We start from the raw sequence: 21,684 nt of genomic DNA on the forward strand, positions 1-21,684 counted from the left end.
TAAAAGATATTTTTAAAATATAAGCTGATGTATAACTGCGAGAAAATATTTTATTGAAAAAAACGTTCCATCAAATAACGGAGTATGACTTCCCTATTTTAGTAATAATGCATGGAGCTATTCTCCGTCATAATAACTTCAATTCTTAACTTCATATCAATATTTCAATTAAAATCTAAAATACTAATAATATCAATTTTTTCTACTTCTTGGCATGCTCGTTTGTTGTTAGGTCTGAAAATGGTGCCAGGAGAGGGCATCGTTATGCCCCTTAATGAATCGATGCATATCTTACACTTTGAAAGTAAATTTTATTTCTTCTTTGATTTTCTCTCCTATAATTTCTTTCTTCTATATGTATATGTACGTAGGTCGGTTTCGTGCATACAGATTTTGCTAGAAGAGATTAGTATCCTCAAGCTAAGTCCCTTGAAGCTTGAGGTTAAGATGGGTCGTTCCTTTATCAAAATAAAAAAAAATGTTAAAGTAATTTTTTTAAAAAAGTATAATTTTTCACAACCAAAATCGTTAAACTTTCGCTTTGTTGGTTATGATTTGATTCTCCACTTAATAATTTTTTTTCTTCCATTTAAAAAATAATGATATATTTTAATAATCAAAAATAATTTAACTTTAAATTTTTTCTTTTACTGATTTTACGCTTAAAAAAATTTCTCTTTCAACTTTTAAGATAACAAGTTTCAAAAAAAATTCCATAAGTTAGGTGTCTCAATCATAAGTTAGGTGCCTAAATTGAAACGGATCCTATTCTAACATATGATTAAAAGAAAACCCCACTTTTTGAGAAGCAGTTATTATAGTTTTATATTCTATCCCAAAAATAATTAACTACTTTTACTCTGTCACTTCCCTATACACTCTGTCACCCTACCAACTTCAGATCCAACACCCCTCTCTTCCCCCTTTCCCAAAATCCGCCATTGGAGCTCTCTATCTTCAACTTCTTCCTCTTCTTTAATTCTCTCAAAATAACTCTCACACTCACAAAACTTGTAAAACCAACAACAATAACAACTCCGTCTCAATCTCAAATATGTTGGGTCGGCTATATCAATCTTGACTTCTTCATTACTTCTCCCTTTAAGCTCAATTCGCAAAATCGTAAAACCCCATTAAAAAAAGCTCAAAATTTAGCTCCTTCAAATGGCTGCTTCCCCTAATAACTGTACCACCAGCAAATCCAAGAACCACTTAGTCTCTACTATGATTAAACAAGGCTTCATTTCCAACCCCTATATCTCCCCCTCACCTTCACCTTCCCCGCCGCGTGTCTTCAGTCCAACTTCCCCTACCCAAATTCCGACCCGACCCAGCAACCCAAGCCCGACCCTTTTCGAAATGATGTCGGAGGAACAGACCCGGGAGTCCAAACACTCGCTTTTCGAATCGCGTCATAAAGCACACGAGAGAGTTTCTAAGGTTTTGGCTGATGCACCGTTCCCACGTGTGGGTGACGTCAGGCTGACGGTAGCGGCGCGTGATGGGTTTAAGGTTTCAATGGATGTTCACCGGCGCGTGCTTATAGGACGGAGTAGGTTTTTTGCTGAGAAGCTTAAGAGTAATGGGTCACATTCGGTGGAGATTCTTGATTGTGATGACGTGGAGGTTTATGTGGAGACGTTAGTGCTTATGTATTGCGAGGATTTGAAAAAGAAATTGATTGGCGAGGATGTTTCCAAGGTCCTCGGATTGCTTAAGGTATGTTCTATTATTCTTTTTTCCTGTTGGAGTTTAAGTTATATACACTGTTAGATAAGGAATTTTTACACTATACCAGTTGTAGCAAGTAACCTATCTTGTTGTTTTTAAGATTACATTTTTTCTATAGATATCGATTGGGTCACCTGAATTCTATAACTTGGACTCTTTGTTTGGTTAGTTATCTATCTTTTAGGAAGATAAAGGAATTCTGAATCTTGTAACAAGATTCAATTTTTTTGTTTAATGAGAGAAAGAAAAAAGAGCTTTCATGTATGGGAGGTGATAAAGATGCTTCTTCTAATACACCGAGTGACTGGTGTTGTAATTCAGCCTGCTGATATAGAACATTAGAAGCTGAACCAAATGTTAGAGTAGCAGCCTCTTGTTTGGCTCCGAAGGAAAGGTTGAAGAGGGAAGGGGGTTGTAATTGTGAAACAGAACTGAATCCTATGAAATCCATCCTTTTACATTTCCAGCTTGTGGTAAAAGCGAAAATTTAATTCCGATGTAGAGTAAATCTTACGGAAATCATCTCCTTCCCTTCTTTGCTTTTTGCTGCTCCTTCAGTAAATGAGAATCAGAATGTAGAGCTAAATATTGTGAAAGAAATTAATGCAATGTGCGAATAGATATCTTGGCAACTAGCGGAATGCCTAGAAGATACTAAACCAAGCTTCATTTTTTTCTAGCGATTAGTATGGCAAGGTTTTAAGTACACTAACAAGCTTAGGACTTTGAGTTTCTTTTTTTGTTTTCTATATTAATATTTTCCTTTATCATGTTTTATCGCAGATATCTTCAGCAATTATGTTTGATGATGGAGTATTGGCTTGTTTGGAGTATCTGGAGGCTGTTCCGTGGACCATACAAGAAGAGGAAAAAGTAGTATCTCATCTCAGTCAACTTCAGCTTCCTGATTCAGCAGCTGATATGCTTCAAAGAGTGGTCGCTGAACCATCAACATCTCCAAGTTCTGATGACATTCTCCAGAGATTACTCACTGGCGTTTTACATGCCAAGGATGATAAAGCCCGCAAAGAGATGAAAACAGTGATATCTCGTTTGCTAAGAGAAAACGCTAGCAGTAGTAGCAGTCGTGAAAGTAACCTTGATATATCCAGGGATTCTCTGTATCATCTTTGTCACAGATGCCTCACTTCTCTAATACTTTGTTTGTCTGAAGCTACATCTGCGGATGATAACAGACAGGATCGAGGGGTTCTAATGGGTGAGATAGCTCGAGAAGCAGACAATCTGCAGTGGCTAGTTGATATCCTAATTGACAGGAAAATGGGAGATGAGTTTGTAAACCTATGGGCAGAACAAAAAGAACTCTCTGTTCTCCATTCCAAGATTCCCACCATGTATCGCCACGAGATCAGCAAGATCACTGCACAACTTTGTGTTGCAATTGGTAGGGGAAATTTATTAGTACCTAAAGAGGTTAGATATTCTCTGTTATCGACATGGCTGGAAAGTTTATATGAAGATTTCGGGTGGATGAAGAGGGCTGGTAGATCAATTGACAAGAAGTTGGTTGAGGAAGGACTTGGCCAGACTATTCTAACACTACCACTGGCTCAGCAACAAACCATACTACTTAAATGGTTCGATCGATTTCTTAATAAAGGGGATGACTGTCCCAATATTCAAAGAGCTTTTGAAATTTGGTGGAGAAGGTCATTTGTCAAGCAATATACAGTTGACTCTCAGTTACAATTAGCTCTCTGTGATTATACAGATTGACTAGACACTGTACAATATTAATCTTGGTTTGCATTTGCTCCTATACACCAATGTATATATGAAATGCCATTCTTTCCAACAATTGTGTAGTTCTTTCAGATGTAAATTTGGATTTTTGGCTTGTTTGACGATTTATCTAAAGAGGGGAAGAGTAGCAGAGAATTAATGTACTCGAAATAAAAACCATCTAGTTATATAAAGTTAACAGTCACTCGAATACAGTATAGCCAAACCAGCCCATGATTAACTAAAATTTGTTTCTCATATTAACTAGTTTTCTCTTCTTGGGGACCTTAAGCCAGAACAATTCAATTAATCTGACAAACATCTTCATCCCAAACTAGTTGGATGTATTCAAGAGCATTTAAAAGGGCAGCATGGTGTACTAAGCTCTCGTTATGTGTTAGGTCTGGAGAAGGACCCGACCATATAAATGTTATTTTTTTCGCTCTAGGAAACCTCAGTGTGTGGACTGCAGTAGAGTTTCCTTTTTCTTAAAATTTTATTTAAATGGAATCGAATAAACATATATGAGGGTTAGAATGGCTACATCATTTTTTCTTAATTAAGGCTACAACATAGTGGTATTAGTGGAAGTCTAACATAGAATACGTGTAGGTTTAATTTCCACCATCTTCCTTTCCCTTGTCTGAATGATCCGAAACGTCGGTCGTAAGCTCCCCCACTTTGGCTCTCAGACTTATTTACATTATACGAGAGCTTACAATGCTTATTCTCATCCATCCACCATATCAACTTACCAATACGCAACTTAACTTCTAACCAGTTCGTGAGGCACCATTCATAACACAATCCAAATCATCCATCTAATGCACATCTATCCTTGTGACGGTCGTGCCATATCGCTCAACATATACAACTCGTATAGTAGCATACCCACTCCGCCGAATAGGAAAAACACTTTTCCATACAAGCCTAACACGAAAAATTGAAAATTGTCCTGAATTTCTGTTTAATGGCCCAAAAACGCCAAAAAAATGAGGAACAGTTATGGCGAAGCGAAGACTATTATTTATTAGGTTGTTTTTTATTAGTCCACAAAATTTTAGGCGATTCGTAGCTCATCACCCGAATTCATAAAGATGTCGTGGACATTAGCACACGAAAAATTAGAAATCGTCCTGAATTCCCATTTTATGGCCCTAAAATGCCAAAACACGACGAAAAATCATGGCAAAACTATGAATATTGTTCATTAGATCATTTCTGATAGGTCCACAAAATTTTAGGTGATCCGTAGCCCGTCGCCCGAATTCATGAAGATGGCGTGGACATTAGGCATTAGCACACGAAAATTTTAAAATCATCCTGAATTCCTATTTTATGGCAAGGTCATGGCGAAGCAATGGTTACTGTTCATTAGGTCGTTTCGGATGGGCCTACAAAAGTTTCGGCGATACGGAGCTCGTCGCCCGAATTCATGAAGATGTCGTGGATATTAGCACACAAAAATTAGAAATCATCATGGAATTCCTCTATAATGGCCCTAAAACGCCAAAAAAACGAAGAACATACATGGCTAAGAGAAGAATATTGTTCGTTAGGTCGTTTCAATGGGTCCACAAAATTTTAGGTGATTCGCAGCTCGTCGCCCGAATTCACAAAGATTCCATGGACATTAGCACACACAAAAAATTGGAAATCATCTTGAATTCCTATTTTTCTAAAACGCCAAAAAATGAGGAACTGTCATGGCGAAACTATGAACATTGTTCATTAGATCGTTTCTACTATGCCCACAAAACTTTCGGAAATTCGGAGCCTGTCGCCCAGATTCATGAAGATGGCATGGATATAAGCACACGAAAAATTAGAAATCGTCCTAAATTCCCGTTATATGTCCCTAAAACGTAAAAAATAAGGAACGGTCATGGCGAAGCAATGATTATTATTCATTAGGTCATTTCTAATGGGCCTACAAAAGTTTAGGCGATTCGGATTCATGAAAATGTCGTGCATATTAGCACACGAAAAATTAGAAATCGTCCTAAATTTCTGTCTAATAGCCATAAAACACCAAAAAACGAAGAATAGTCATGGAAAAGCGAAGACTATATTCATTAGATTTTTTCTGATGGGTCCAAAAAAATTTAGGCGATTCGGAGCCCGTCGCCCGAATTCATGAAGATTTCATGGACATTAGCACACGAAAAATTGGAAATCGTCTTAAATTCCAATTTTTCTAAAACGCCAAAAAGTAATGAACTCTCATGGCGAGGCTATGACTATTGTTCATTAGATCATTTCTAATAAGCCCACAAAATCTTAGGAGCTGCTAAACCCCTCACCTGAATTCATGAAGATGACATGGACATTAACACACGAAAAATTTAAAATCTTCCTCAATTTCTGTTATATGGCCCTAAATTGTCAAAAAATAAGGAACAATCATAGCGAAGAAATGACTATTATTCATTAGGTCATTTGTGATGGACCCAATAATTTAAGGAGATTCAGAGATTGTCACCCGATGTAACAACCCAACCTGTCTTTTTGCTTTTTAGAACCCCGTTTCCCTAGATAAGATTTCACATACATGCTTTTACTGATTTATGATTTGCGGGGATGGTTAGTTAGGGATTTGGAAGAGTTAGAGTTGAAATCGGAACACTTGATTTCGTAAGTTGGCTTAAAAAGGGCAAGTTTGACTTTGGTCAATATTTTGAGTAAACAACCTCGAAATCGGGATTTGACGAGTCCAATATGTTGTTATGAGAATTTTGGACCTGGGTGTATGTTCGGATCGGATTTTCCATGACCCGGGAGCGCTTTGGCGCTTAATAGTGAAAGTTGGTTCTTGAAGGTTTTAGAAGTTCTTTAAATTTGATTTGGAGCGGATTTTAGTGATATCGAGGTCCAAATAGAATTTTGAAACCAGGAATAGTTCCGTAATGTCATTTAAGACTTGCACGCAAAACTTGGTGTCATTCCGAGTAGTTTAAGTACGTTTTGGCTTATTGGAAGCAAATCGAAGAACTTGAAGTTCATAAGTTTGATTCAATTGGTTTGGGGTGTGATTCTTAGTTTTAATGTTGTTTCAGGCGTTCCAAGAGTTCGAGCGATTCCGTTTTATGATTCCAGACTTGTGGGTATGTTCGGGCGAGGCCCTGGGGGCCTCGAGTGTCGATCCGACGAGGCTCGGACCAAGTTGGGAGCTTGAAGCTACAGCTAAAGCTCCCAGATCTATCATAATCGCATTTGCGCTTGGCCAGCCGCAGGTGCGGGCTCGCAAGTGCGAGCCACCATCCGCAAAAGTGAAAAATCAAGGGCAGCCCAAGACCTGCAGATGCAGAAGATTTGGGCGCACCTGCGTGACTGCAGGTGCTAGAGCTGTGGTCGCAAGTGCAGCTAGGCTCGCAAAAACGGCCCCTTCTGTCCACAGAAGCGTAGACTGGCCAGGTGAGGGGAATGCGCACATGCGATGTCTTTTCCGCAGGTGCGAGACCCCAGATACGGCCAAGGCACCGCAGGTGCGAAAGTCGTTGGGCAGTGGGGGTTTATTTAATACGGACTTAGGCCATTTTTATCACATTTTCTTCCACTCTTGGGCGATTTAAGAGCTTTGAAGGAGATGATTTCGACCTAGCTTTGTGAGGTAAGTGAATTTCTACTTAATGTGAGTTTAATACATAGATTATGGGTAGATTTTAACATAAAAATTGGTAAAAATCATGGGTTTGGATGAAAAACCTAGGGTTCAATAAAAATGAGATTTTACCCCGAAAATAACTATGGAACTTAGTGAAAATTATTTATTTATGTTCCTACGGTTATGGGTTATGACTTTCTTCGAATATTTCTAGAATCTGAGCATGTGGGTCTGAGAGTGAATTTTAGGAATCTTGCATTTTGGGTTGGATAATCAGTTTAATAGTGAGGATATGAATTTTTGAGCATAGATTGATTAATTTATGCAATGTTTGACTAGTTTAGAGGTGTTTGGCATCAAATTTGGAGGTTTGAGCACCTTTTTAAACCGGGAAGTAGGCTTTGAGACGAGGTAAGTCTCCTTTCTAACCTTGTAAGAGGGAATTAGCCCCATAGGTGAACTAAATTATTATGTGCTTCTATTTGTGGGGGCTACGTAGTTTAGGACATGTATCATGCTTTATTTGAAATATTTACGCCCTTACTTGCTAGTTTAATTGCACAAGTCATGTTGGAATTTGATAAAAGAATAGTAAAAGGTTAAATTCACTTACGTGAAGATTGAATAGAATTCTCGACTGTAAATAAGAAGTGTGTTTTCTTTAAAAATATTTGCTATTTGTGGATTGGGTCGAATGCCTCAGTAGTAGATAGATGCAGCTATGATTCGTGACGTTCGACCCTCAGCAGTGCACAGTTTAAATATGTCACGACCCAAACCGAAGGGACCGCGACGGGCACCCGGTGCCTTACACAATCAAGTACCAACTTAACATATCTTTCTTATCATACTATCATGGGTAAATGAGCCACAAACCCCATCATGAGATCACAAGAATAAAACATAAGGGAATACTCAACATATGACGACACAACATGATATACAAACTTATACATGTGACATACGGGCCTATAAGGCCGACATGGTCATTTGTAAACTCAAAACATAGGACGACAAGGCCATACAGGTATCCATACACCTGACATCTATCTACAAGCCTCTAAGAGTACATAAAATCATAAAGGTCGGGACAGGGCCCCGCCATACCAATAAATACATATCCAAAGCATACTGACCAAATAGGCAACTCCAGAGCAATTGGAGTGCACCAACACCTTCCGCTGAGCTAATAGCCTACTTGGAGGATTGTCAACCTATCAATCGAGACTTTCGGGCATGAAACGCAATATCCCCAGGCAAAAGGGATGCCAATACGAATAAAGTACCGAGTATGTAAGGCAGGAAAATATAAACAAGAACAGTTATATAAAGAGAGATAAAGGAGATACAACCGGTCATATTTGAGTGCCTCTGGGGGCTACTGACTTGAAATGCATAATACATATATATACATAAACTTTTAAAAACATACGCCTCTGTGGGAATCGTCATTATCATATCGTACCCGGCCTCAAAGAGGACTTGGTAAAAACATACCCGGCCATCATAAGGCTCGGTAGAATCATACCCGGCCACGTGGAGCTCGGTAAACCCACTGATTAGTGGTTGCACAATAGGTGTCGTACTTGGACGACTATAGCACGGCTCGGTAGAGTAAAATAGATACTATATATAATGCATGCTAGACTTATGGAATCACATTCCAAACCTTTCGGAGTGATTTAAGGTCGTTGCACCTTCGAACAACATTATGGACATCCATACACTTAATATGAACCTCAATAGGATTCAAGGATCATACATACTTGCTTAGAATAACATTAGAAGGAAATAACAACATAGGCAACCTTAGTTTCTAGGAGTAGATCTATTATGAAATAGCGTATTCATTTCACTTTAGATCATGCCAAAAGAAAGAAGGAAGTGCCTTAACATACCTTAACTCCTTTGAGTCCTTAATACATTTCAAGTTATTCTTCAAACAACTCAACTCAATCTACCATATCATACGTAGATTCAAAATCAGTGTTGAGTAAAGGCTAAGTCCGCAACTTAAACTAGTAGCTTGTTTATGTAAATTTGGGAAGCATCTCCCCTGTAACAAGGGCCTCCTCCAATACCATATACCAACAAAAAAAACAACCATATAAATTTAGCAATATATAAATATCAATAACAAGACACCATATAGCAACAACAAGTCATAACTACTTCACGACGAGCGGCAAGCTCCGATTGGAATCCGTATACCACATGTCACACCTTATAGACTTCTTAATTCACCTTAATAGTATCATTAACATGATATGAAGTCATTAATCAATGATTCCAGCCTTATACTATATATTTATAACAACGAACACAATCCACAATTTCAACTATCCTCGATTAGCAACTTTATTCACTAGTTCATGTCTAGTCCATCCATTTAACTTAATCAACATCAAGATAACCTTAGGCACATACAAGAACACAATATACATACCTCCTACAGTAGCTTCAAGTTAAAATCCAAGTTGTATTTAGCTTATAACATCCCTCAACGTTAATACAACACCATAGAAGTGACTTAAGCTAATCTAAGTATTATCTTGTAGTATCTTGCTCAAATAATGAAACCAACATACAAACAACTTCAAGAGCATGCAGTAGAGTATTATACATGCCTAAAAAAGCAGCAACCACGTAAAAATCCAGCCAAACACAACCCATCACTATCCTTAATGACAACACAACCTCAAAGAGGTGTTGTTCTTCACTAGAACTAACTTTTGATGTTGAAATATGGTGTAATCCATTTGCAAGACTTGAAATAACCTAGGTTTGATATAAAAACCATGGAGAAGTATTTTACAGAACTTAAACCACTTAAAACAACCTTCCACACGAGCTGGAAGCCCCCAAAAATCAGCAACAACAAGAAGAACAAGAAACTTAGTAGTGTGACACACTTGATTTGTGTTGTTTGACCTTTGTTTGGGTCTTGGATCATGAGAGAACCTTGAGAACATATTTTTAGGTGTATAGGGTCTGAATACATTGTAAAAGCATGAGTTAAAATGGGGTTGAGTCTTCTTATATATATCCATATATCTAAACCTCCTATGTGGATCCCATAGGGAGCTGCTTGGCGCAGTCTCACGAAAATGCGAATATCTCTCTACTCCGATATCGTATTGACAAACGGTTTAATGCGTTAGAAACTAGACTCTTAGATATTCAATTTTATATGTAGATCATACCTTTATTCCAAGTATATTGGGATAAAAGTGCAACTATATTTGACCTAATTTTCATCACATTATGAATGCAACTTGTGATAACCTTTGCCAACTTTTGTTCCACAACTCCCTTGACATAAAACATAACACACAACTATCATACGACTAAAATAACTCATAACGTAACCTCCTCATCATGTTAATCACCCTAGTCTCACCCCAAAAGTATATGTTATAACATTCCAAACTTGTCGACTTTCGACGAAACTTATTTTCTTCAATTTGTTTAGCGTCTAAGCTTTCCAACCCTTTTTGTACTTGTTATTCATGATCTTAAAGATTTGTAACCTCCAAGATAACATGATGAACTTACATTATGTACTTTCAAAAACGATCTCACTTCCGAGCTTACATCAATTAGCTTACGACGTACTTTTACGTATGAAAACATGGGATATAACATCATTCCCCCCTTTGGAACATTCGTCCTCGAATGTTGACTGATGCATTTTTCAGTCTCATAACCTGTAGCTCTTACGAATACTTTAGTATTGTCCTTGACATCTAGGAAACTGTTCTGTAAATAAATCCAAAAGCCATGGTATTCCCCCCTTTAGGCCTCTTTCTTATACCACGACCTGTGGTCGGAATTCTTCCAATCTCGTAACTATTGTTACCTTCTGTCATGCATCATGTACAACCGTGTACTTAGATGTGTGCCTATACGACTCTTCTCTCTTTTTTCCTCCAGCTTTTAGCCATTCTCTAGGCCTCACTTTGTGAACATATGCAAAACTATGACAAGATGTCCCTCTAGGCATCAATAGGTGTACTAAAGTTCTTCGCTTGGTACTTTGTCGAACTTACGACTATTGTTATACCTTGCTTCATAGACTCGGTTATTTATACTTATAGTTTTGCTACATCTAGGTAGGTCATACTATATCCTAACTCTTAATTTAGTTTATTATTACCGAGGTCTGCCACCTAGCTCCGGGTTACTCTTTCGATGCTTGTCCTATATGTATAAATCTAAGTTCTTTAATGCTTCCTCATTACTATTGATCTTAATAATGACAGTCTAATCTCATCTCATACTTTGCAACTTTTATCCATCCATTGGTGATTCACCTTAATGTTGATCCATAATCTACCACTGATAACTTGAAACCTCTTACGTAATACATTGTCACTAGGGCTCACGTCTCATTTGGGAACATCTGAAGTGATTTGCCTGATCCACCTAGGGACGATAAAAGATGATTCTTTGTTCAAAGCTAAAAATAAATAGAAATTCGGGCTACTGATAATCAGGAGACGAAAAAGAGATAATAGACTTTTTTGAGAATGACAAATAAGCAGTAGATAAGTTTATATTTTAATGTAATGTTGATAGTATCCTCTGTCTTTACAAATGACCTGACCTCCTCCTTTTACTAAATAAAGGAGTAATACCTTAGCCTTAATAAGACAATTATGAGCAATAAATGACATTAAATAAGACGTTACACAATCATTCCTATTTAATACCAATTCTCTAACGTATTGGGTATTTAATATTGAATTTGGATTCCTTTTTGTCATCATATCCATGTCTTCAATGTCTTCTGATCTCTGGGCTTTAAATGGTCTAAATAGGTACGAAGCTTGTACTATTCGAATTGCCTCTCGTGCCTATTCAGCTTTCCTTTTCCCGTATCTGTTGTCACTAGTGCCTCTTAACTGATCATCATGCTTTGACTATTTTGACCAGTCCTCGTGTCATGTCACGTCACCTTCAATATAAATTCAGTTTTTTCCCAATACAGAAATTACAAGCTTAGTTTAGACCCCTGTTGCCAGAGAACATAGCATCCTAACATAATTCATCTTATGGGGGTATTCCAATCCCATGCAATTCATAAAATCCCTTTTCTTTAAATTATTCCTCAATCAAAGGACTAAATGTCATCCTCTTATATATCACAATTACACCCTTATTCTACTATCGGGGCATAATTTCATCTCTTCTAAATGCACCTAGTCTTAGACTCCTCTGTGTTCATTCAGGCTGTACCGAGCTTTTTATTACATATGGAAATCATCAGCTCCCTTGTTTTGATGGGTTTAATCCTGAGGACTTACATATTCTCGTCACCTTCTCACTCACCTTTTCATATCTTTGCTCCTATCTACCTAAAACCTTATTGCTTTATGATACTTTACCTTACAACCTATACCTATCTATTTATACTACTCGCAACCTTCCTTTAACTTTCTATCACCATAAATTTCCTTTCGTGCCTTCTCAATTGTCCTTAAATGTCAGCAATTACTTTTCCTGGTCGTTCTATCACTTGTTGCATGAATACTTAGCTTGTCTTATTGCCCATGAATATTGTAATTTCATGTACCTCATATGATCGCAAACATCACCTTTGATTTTTTTTCCCATTCATTAGCCACGATAGGTGCCACTTTCTTATGGAGTGTATACAATATTGTAGTGAGAGTGTTGTTACAAGCTCATTTACTCTTTAGCTCATTATGATTAGGTGGAAACTTTCTTCCTTATTCCTTACCTAGTCTTTCGTTGTAGTACTTAGAGAGACCTTTTGGCTCTTATAAAGTTGCGAGCTTGTTATATCGTACACCCAAAGGAAATTTTTGTTGTTTTTAATCGCCTATAATTATCCTTAGTTACATAACCTCGTGCCTTTGTGCTCGCAGGGTTACTTCTAAGCTCGAATTTTGATTGTCTCCTTAGTGGCACTCTCTCTTATTTTCATAAAATTTAAATGGTACTTTTAGCTGCCTTAACTCCTATCTGAAAATTTTTAGATGATTGCGATCTCGTATCTGCGAGACTAAATTCCCTATGTTGCAGTTCACTACATTTATCTTGCATGATCTGTTGATTTATTTGTGACCTCTTGTCTATCCATAACTGGGCTCTTCCTGATCAACTACTAATTACTCGTTGGTCCATTCTCATATATATATTCTGCATAATCTCTCTTGGGATATATCCTTTGTCTTAACTTACCTCTCGCCACTAGCTCCTGATGTATCAAGTGTCCATTCACCCTTATTTATCAATAAAATCCTGGCCGAAAATTTTCACTGCCTCTCCCTGGTATCTGATCACAGCGGACTCAACCTAAGGAAAAGTGGGTGTTAATACTTTTACCCAATAGCGGTATCGGGGTCAATTTTCTACAGGGAGCTTCAATTTGGAGTTGAGTATTTGTATGGTCTAGGACTATGTTTTAGCTCCTAATTGATCTTCTAATCATTTTTGGTTTTCTTTTGATTATCAACTCAATATATCAACTACAAATTTAAAGCTAAGTTATGCTAAGATATTAATTCTAAGTTGTATGCAATATAGAGAAAGGCACTAGGGTCGTGGCATGTACCTAGGTGGTCAACTAACGGGTAGAGATTCCTAATGCAAGAATGATGAATATGGGACTTATGCTATAACCGTTGCATTTTTGCACCCACTCTCACACCTCTCGGTAGAGAGAGTGATTTTGCCTAATTGACTCTCTCGAGACCAATTGGGTAGGCCAATTTGCCCAATCAACTTATGGTTCAAATTGGGTAATTACTCTCTCGAGGTTTAACCCGTTAATTAGGACTACCATTCTCATGAGTCCATCCCAATTCCTTGTTGGAATTAATCTTGGGGTTTTAGACTCTCTTTCTCAAGAGGAGTCAAGACTCACTAAGCTAGACTTAGTGCTTGCAACTACCAAATCTTAATGAAAACATAAGATTAATCCAAATAACAAATACCCAACATCATTCATGCACTAAACAATCACACCCATTAATTACCCACAATAGGGTTGAGCCACAACCCTAGCTAATGGGTTTAGCTAGCCATAATAGAAATAGAAATTGAAGAAATAGAAGATGAAACAACCATATTAATTAATTGCTAATGTTAAACTACAATAACCTATGATGAAACTAAGCTAAAAATGCCCAAGATAGGCCAAAATATAAGTCTCACGAGATCAGCTACTATCCGCCCAAAAACAGAACTAAAAAACTTCTGCTAAAAAGTAAAATATTCTATTTATACTACACAGGAAAAAACTGGATAAAAATACCCCTGAGGGTCTAGCGCGGACCGCATACAAATGTCACGCGGCCGCGGAGGGCAATAAGTCTTCAAATCTTGCTTCTGGAACTGAGGTATGCGGACCACACAGATATGTCACGTGGCCGCATAGGCTAAGACGCGCGGACCACGTAGAAATGGGATGCGGCCACGTAGTAGATTTTGCCCAAAACTCAACTCTCTAAACTTTTACCCACGCGGACCGCACTGATTTGATGTGCGTCCGCGTGGGCTTTTGCCTTGATTTTCTGGGTCTCTGAACTTCCATCAGTGCGGACCGCGTGGCTTGACTTCAAACTTGCAAGGTCTCTGAACTCTCCTGCACGGCCGCACACCAAATCAGTGCGGTCCGCGCAGGTCATCTTGTTATGTTCCAGCCTCTGAACTCTCCTGCGTGGCCGCACACCAAATCAGTGCGGTCCGCGCAGGTCATCTTGTTCCCCACTTCAGTTGTCTTTTGACACTTGGCAGATTTCACTCCTTTTTGAGCCGATCTTTGATATTTATCATCTTGTCGCTCAAACCTGCAATCAAGTGTAATTTGTAAGCATTTTGGGACTAATATATGGCAATTAATGCACAAAGCTCAGGTAAGAATGGGTATAAAACATGTAGAAATCACAGTTATCAACTCCCCCAAACTTAAACCTTTGCTTGTCCTCAAGCAAATAAAATGAGACCTATCACTCAATGGAAAACACCCAAGTAATTCCTGTTTATCCTAAAGTAACCTCAACAAGCATCAATTGGGACTAACAATTGCCCTCAATGCGAATGCATCATTAACACATTTAAACTTTGAAAACTTGTGGATCAAGTGTGACACAAGTGCATCAAGAGTTTACACATTTCATCAAGGAACCTTTATCAATTTCTTTGGTCATTGTGGAACCCAAACTCACACATCCTCGACTTTCCCTGAGTTAACCTCACCATTTAGAGTATTTGCACACAAATCGAAGTGAATGGACTTCTCTCTCATCTCTCACAAAGAAAAGGCCCTAAGTCCGGCTCTAAGTACCATATGTTTGCCCCTTATGTAAGTATCCACTAATGTAGGCTTCCCTCAACTCAAGATCATATAGGGCTTTTTAGGAGTCATTGTGAAGGCTTTGGGTAAAGGTAGGATGTATTTTTGTTCAAATGGGTTCAATCTTCCCTCAAACACTTCTTTTGATTTATTTTTGGCACACTTTCTCGACTCAATTGAGTAATTCACTTCTTTCAAGGGGTTAGAGAGACATTGTCACTCTTTCTTTTGCAATTCAAACCCTTTCTCCTTTTTGTCACTTTTCCGCACCTTTTTCACTTTTTTGTTGTCCTTGGATTCCCTTTTTGGTTCTTATTCATTTCTGTCTTTTTTTTTTTGTCTTTTTTCTCTTTTTCATTGTCTTCCTTTTCTTTTGCTTTTGCGCCTTTTTACCACGTTGATGCCTTTCTTGTCTCTCCCCCCAACTTAGACATTTGCCATTTACTCAAGGGAAGATTTGGGTGCCAAAAGAGGGATTCGTTAAGAACGGGTATAGGCTTGTAGCTTGGTTCATGAACGAAAAAGGTTTAAGGCTCAAAAGGGTTGAACTAGGGATTATTTCATTGGTAGGCCATGGAAATTGTTCAAATTTTGCATTTTGAATCAAGGAGAGCCTATAATCATGTCTCAAGTCAAGTTCCACCTATGATTTCGCCTCAACAAACATTCAGAGCAAGTTCTAGACCATCGGCTCGGCACTTGGGCTCACGATTCGAATTCTCACAACACACACTCAAGGATTGCCTAAGATGGAGTCGAGGACCCACAACGACCTTAGGTATGATTCAAGCGCACAATGGCCCAAAATGACCACATGATGATTGTTTGGTCAACACAAGAGTCTCAAGGCCACAACTTTCACCATCCTAAACACAACATAATGTCTTTTACCATAGGATCAAAGGAAAATGTGCTAACTACAAAAACTTGAAAATCAAAAAAGAAAAATCAAAAACGGACTCAAACCCTTAAGAAAGTTGTCACGCCATCTATCATTGGGAAGAGCCACCTGGTTCGCACAACACTCTACCCTTGGAAAGAACCGTGGCATTAATAAAACCAAGGGCTTATTGCAAATGCCAAAACAAAACAAAAAGGCTACGAGCCTGACTTTGCAACTAAAACGAATTTTTTTTTACGAAAAATAGAAAACCAAAATGAAAACCGAATGAATATGTACAAAAGGGGAGTAGAATATACAACTAGGGGGAATTAATATATACATAGAGCATCTAGAATGAACAGTTATATACAAGCCATCTATAACTACGAATGTGCAGAAAGTAAAAGAAAGTAAAAGAATATATACAGTAATCCAACAGTCAATCCAAATAGTAGGGCCACACCCCCACGAATAAAAGCTAGCATTGTCCCCAATGTTAACTATCAAAATAAAACATCAAAAATCAGCAAAGGATATAGAGCGGCCCCTCAAGCCTCATCAGTCACCCTGTGTTGCTCAGTAGCTCCCGAGCCCTCTGTACCGGCAGGGACCTCAAACTGGTCCCCAGCCTGCTACTGCTGTGCTGCTGAGACAGATGTCTACTCCTGATCTAGCTCATCAACTGGTGGAACTGAAGAGGGCTCAATATCAACAGTACTAGAAAGGCCCACCTGAACTGGAGCCACCTCGATCACTATTCCCTCTATACTAGAGAGTTTTCTCTTCTTCCTTGGCCTATCCTCCTTTGCCTGTGGCTGCATTGCTGCTGGCTCTCCAGCTGGATCTCCAAATAGTAGGTCGAGTGGCATCTGATCTGCTAGCAGCTTGTCCACATCCACTCTCAACTGTGTAACTGACTCCTTGGAAGCTTTCTGCTTCCTCAGCTTTTTGTGCTCCCGAGCCAATTTCTCCAATGCTTTGCCATAGGCCCCAACCGCCTTAGTCAAGGCATCCTGCATCGCCATCATCTTTTCCTGGTTGGCCAGGATCTTCTTCAATGCATCGTCAATGGCGGAAGAAATCTCAACAGTAGCTGGTGCTCCCTATGCCTGCACAACAGTGGTCAAAGTAGACAACTTGGATGTCGCAACGGACATCCAGTTGTTCAAACTGGCAAGAGAGTGTGTGAGCTGGTTGGCAGTGAACCGGTGAGTCTTTGATGAAGGAATCACCGGATCAACTGCGACAGATGGACCAGCTATGGAGGAAGGACCTGGGGCAGTGCCTCATCAGTAGTAGGCTCAGGGGGCTGCTCAGTAGCAACTGGCTCTTCAGACTGGCCAGGTGCGGAGGAGGTAGAAGCTTGAGTCTTTTTGCTTCTCTTTGGGTTGTCCGGACCCAACTGATCATACCACGAGTAGGGGGCCACTGTAGGTACCGTAACATCATATCTTTTCTTCTTCACTTTCAACTCTCTGAAGTAAAGGGAGAGTGTGTTCGGAAAGGGGTAGTTTGTTTTTGTTTCGTTCCCGACTTGAGAAATCACTCTTGACATTATGTTACCCACATTCAGAAGGAAACCCGCCATGATAGATGCTACAAAGACAGCCCAAGGAAGGGGAACGGAGTGATCGTGTGTAGACGGGACAAGTCGAGTAAACACGAAGGTCAACCACCCCTTGGCTTCAAAGTTTAGGGTGTTCCTCAGGATCTTTTCCTGTTCCTTCAACCACACAGGGACTATACCTGGAGCTGCTAAATGCTCGGCCAACCACGGACGAACTTCCTCTTTCATTGTCAGCTTCTCAAGATACTGAGACTCATCCTCTTCTTCGAACCCCAAGAAGTCATTTAGCGACTTCCCATCAAATAGCATGATCTTGTCCCTCACTTTTGTTGCTTTGGAGTCCCGAACTATGTGGTGGACATTGCAATAAAACTCCTTCACCATGTGCTCGTTTGCAAATTCAACTCGCTCTTTGAAGAATCCCCAACCCTCTCTGGTGGGGAATTGTGCTTTCACATGAGGATTGAGTGGGACAAGATCGGCATCTATGAACCGCCTTTCCGGTATCAACTTTCTCTTGGGACACCATTCCCTGAATCTGTGGAAAGCAACCTCACTAACAAACATGTCTGCCCATGCCTCCGGTTTTCCAGTACGCTTAATCCCCCCGACCTGTGGCTCACCTCCCTCAGCATATCCTCCACTCTCCCTTGATAATGAAGCTGTGGGAGATGTGGAGTATTGCTCTTCTTCTCTTGCTACGGACTCATCAGACGAGTCCGAGATGACATTAATAGGCTTCTTGGAGGAGGCTACATTATCATGATCCGGGGAAGGAGAATCACGGAGCTAAAATGAAGTGGACATGTGGGTGGGGGCAGACTCCGAGGTAATGCTCCATGAAGGTGCATACTCACTCCCTGTGGAATGAGATGCAGCTCTATCAGCTTTCCGGATTATCTTCCAGGTTTTCTTGATCAATTCTCTGGTTTGAGGAGTGAGTTTCACAATCCGCTTGCTTTTCCCTCCTCGGGAGGAACCACCTCCCCCGGGTTGTATTTCTTTGGCCGCTTGTTTTTTAGCCATTCGTTTTTGAACCATTGTCTGCAAGGAATACATGTCTAACATTGTTAGTAGAAGCACATAAGGTGAAGTAGACAGTTTAGTTAAATGAAAAGAGTGTAGACATAGTTACACAGGCAGAGGGGCACGGACCGCACCAAAAGGCACGCGGTCCGTGCAGTATACTGGAACCAACATATACCTTTTTGGATAAACCGATGCGGTCCACACATAAATGGTACGCGGTCGCGTTGGTTCAGTGCGGACCGCACAAAAATGGTACGCGATCCGCGCAGGTGAAATACCAAAATGTTGACCTCTCTGAACTCTTCACACGCGGTCCGCACTATTTTGGACCGCGGCTGTGCTGGGCTCACGCGGACCGCACACAATTGGCACGCGGACTGCACTGAGAAGGCTCACCATTGCACCCAAGGGGCCACGCGGACCGCGCAAAAATGTTGCGCGGACGCGTAGGGCAAATATAACTGAGCTGGGATATTTTTCCATTAAGTCCCATTTTTGTTCACAATTTGAGTCCTAAGTGTCCCTACTCAATTAATTAACACGAATTTATGCCCCATGATTTAACCAAAACAACAAAAATCTAAACTAACAGTTAACTAAAAGAAAAAAGGACGAAAGTAAGAAGTTATACTAGTAGAGAGTGTTTAAAAGAAACAAAAATTAGGCTATGAATGAAATAAATAAGAGTTGTTACCAGGGATTAATGAGAATTCAACTAAATGAGCAGGAGATGCGGATATACAGTGAAAATTACAACTCCACATGAAAATTTGCGAAAAGGTTCAAATGAGGCCCAAGACTTCTATTTATAGAAAAGCCCTGGGGACTCACAACTTACCTACCAGCGCGGCCGCATGAAAATGGTCGCGGTCCGCGCTGGTTTTCCTTCCTTCACATTTGACTGCTCAGCCCACGCGGACCGCACTGTTTTGGACCGCGGCCGCATGGAAGTTATCAGAGACTTGGTGATTTCAGCTTTTCCCACGTGGACCATACTGTTTTGGACCGCGGTCGCGTAGGAATTTTATCAGAGAGCATGCAATTTTAAGTTTTCACACGCGGACCGTACAGAAAGGGACGCAGACCGCATTGAATTTTCTGAGAATGAACTCTCAGCTGCTCAAGCCCACGTGGACCGCACTGTTTTTTCCATGGACTGATAATTTTTTTGTACTTCTTCCCTGCATTGGTTCAACATAATCCCTGCAACACTTCACAAATTATCAGCTCAAAAATCCTACTCTACAATAGAAAAACAAAGAAAAGGAAAAAGACATGGGTTGCCTCCCACGAAGCGCCTGATTTAACGTCGCGGCACGACGCATGTTACCATCACAGTCATTTCAAATGAATGCGCGCCACCACGTGGCTGTCATCAATCTTTCCCAAATAATGCTTGACGCGATGCCCATTGACTCGGAAGACTTCACCATTTTTATTTTTGAGATCAATGGCACCAAAGGGAGTTATCCCAACCACTTCAAATGGGTCCCCTCCACTTAGACTTCAGCTTGCCCGGAAATAACCTCAACCGGGAATTGAAAAGAAGAACCATGTCACCAACTTTGAATTCCTTCCCTTGGGCATACTTATCATGAAGGTACTTCATCTTGTCCTTATACAAGGACGAGCTAGAGTAAGCATGAAACCACTCATCAAGTTCATTCAATTGCTCAACCCGGAGATTTGCAGCTACATCCCATTCTAAGTTCAACTTTTTCAGAGCCTACATAGCCTTATGTTCCAATTCTACCGGAAGATGACAAGCCTTCCCAAACACCACTCGATACAACGACATACCAATCGGAGTCTTGAAAGCTGTACGATAAGCCCAAAGAGCATCATCCAATTTCTTCGACCAGTCGGTCCTATTTGCATTGACAGTCTTGGACAAAATACTCTTGATCTCATAGTTGGACATCTCAACTTGGCCACTCGCTTGAGGATGATAAGGAGTGGTCACTTGTGATTTACCCCATACTTGGCTAGCAAAGAGTCAAAAGCCTTGTTGCAAAAATGAGAACCCCCGTCACTGATGATAGCACGTGGAGTGCCAAACCTCGTGTAGATACTCTTTTTCAAGAACGCCACCACACTTCGAGCTTCGTTATTTGGCAAAGCTATGGCCTCAACCCATTTCGACACATAATCAACTCCTACCAAGATGTAAGTGTTGCCACAAGAACTTATGAATGGTCCCATAAAGTCTATCCCCCAAACATAAAAAATGTCAACCTCTAGAATCATATTAAGGGGCATCTCATCTTTCTTCCAAATCCCTCCGGAACGTTGGCATTCATCACATCTTTTCACAAAGTCATCGGCATCCTTGAACAAATAAGGCCAATAGAAACCACAACTCAACACTTTAGACGTCGTCCTCGCCCCGCCATGATGGCCACCATAGGGCGAAGAGTGACAAGCTTCCACAATACTCAATTGCTCTTCTTCGGGAACACACCGGTGAATTACACCATCGGTGCAAATTTTGAAAAGATACAGCTCATCCCAATAGTAGTCCAAACAATCCCACTTGAGCTTCTTTCTTTGGTTAGAACAGAGCTCATACGGAATCACACCGGTAACAAGATAATTGGCAATGTCGGCAAACCATGGCATATCTAGCATTGCAACCGAGAGGAGTTGTTCATCCGGAAAAACATCATTTATCTCAAGGCCGCCTAAAGGCCTCCCTTCCTCCTCCAATTGAGACAAGTGGTCCGCCACTTGATTTTCACTACCCTTTCTATCAACAATCTCCAAATCAAATTCTTGAAGAAGAAGCACCCATCTCATTAACCTCG

General features: G+C 40.0%; 1 protein-coding gene across 1 annotated transcript; it reads left to right on the plus strand.

The window, feature by feature from the left end:
* The first annotated feature begins 833 nt into the window (after positions 1-833).
* Positions 834-3,609, plus strand: LOC107785667 (BTB/POZ domain-containing protein At5g60050). The gene is made up of 2 exons (XM_016607018.2): positions 834-1,719; positions 2,515-3,609. The coding sequence occupies exons 1-2, from the start codon at positions 1,165-1,167 to the stop codon at positions 3,466-3,468; spliced, it is 1,509 nt and encodes a 502-aa protein (XP_016462504.1). The 5' UTR covers positions 834-1,164; the 3' UTR covers positions 3,469-3,609.
* Positions 3,610-21,684: the final 18,075 nt, after the last annotated feature.

This window comes from Nicotiana tabacum, chromosome 18, assembly GCF_000715075.1.
Source record: "Nicotiana tabacum cultivar K326 chromosome 18, ASM71507v2, whole genome shotgun sequence".
NCBI lineage: Eukaryota > Viridiplantae > Streptophyta > Magnoliopsida > Solanales > Solanaceae > Nicotiana > Nicotiana tabacum.

What these genes read in the sequence shown, in the direction of transcription:
- LOC107785667 (XM_016607018.2), top strand. Translation starts at nt 1,165, where the DNA reads ATGGCTGCTTCCCCTAATAACTGTACCACCAGCAAATCCAAGAACCAC. An exon ending in AGGTCCTCGGATTGCTTAAG is followed by an intron (nt 1,720 to 2,514) that starts GTATGTTCTATT and finishes GTTTTATCGCAG; the next exon opens with ATATCTTCAGCAATTATGTT.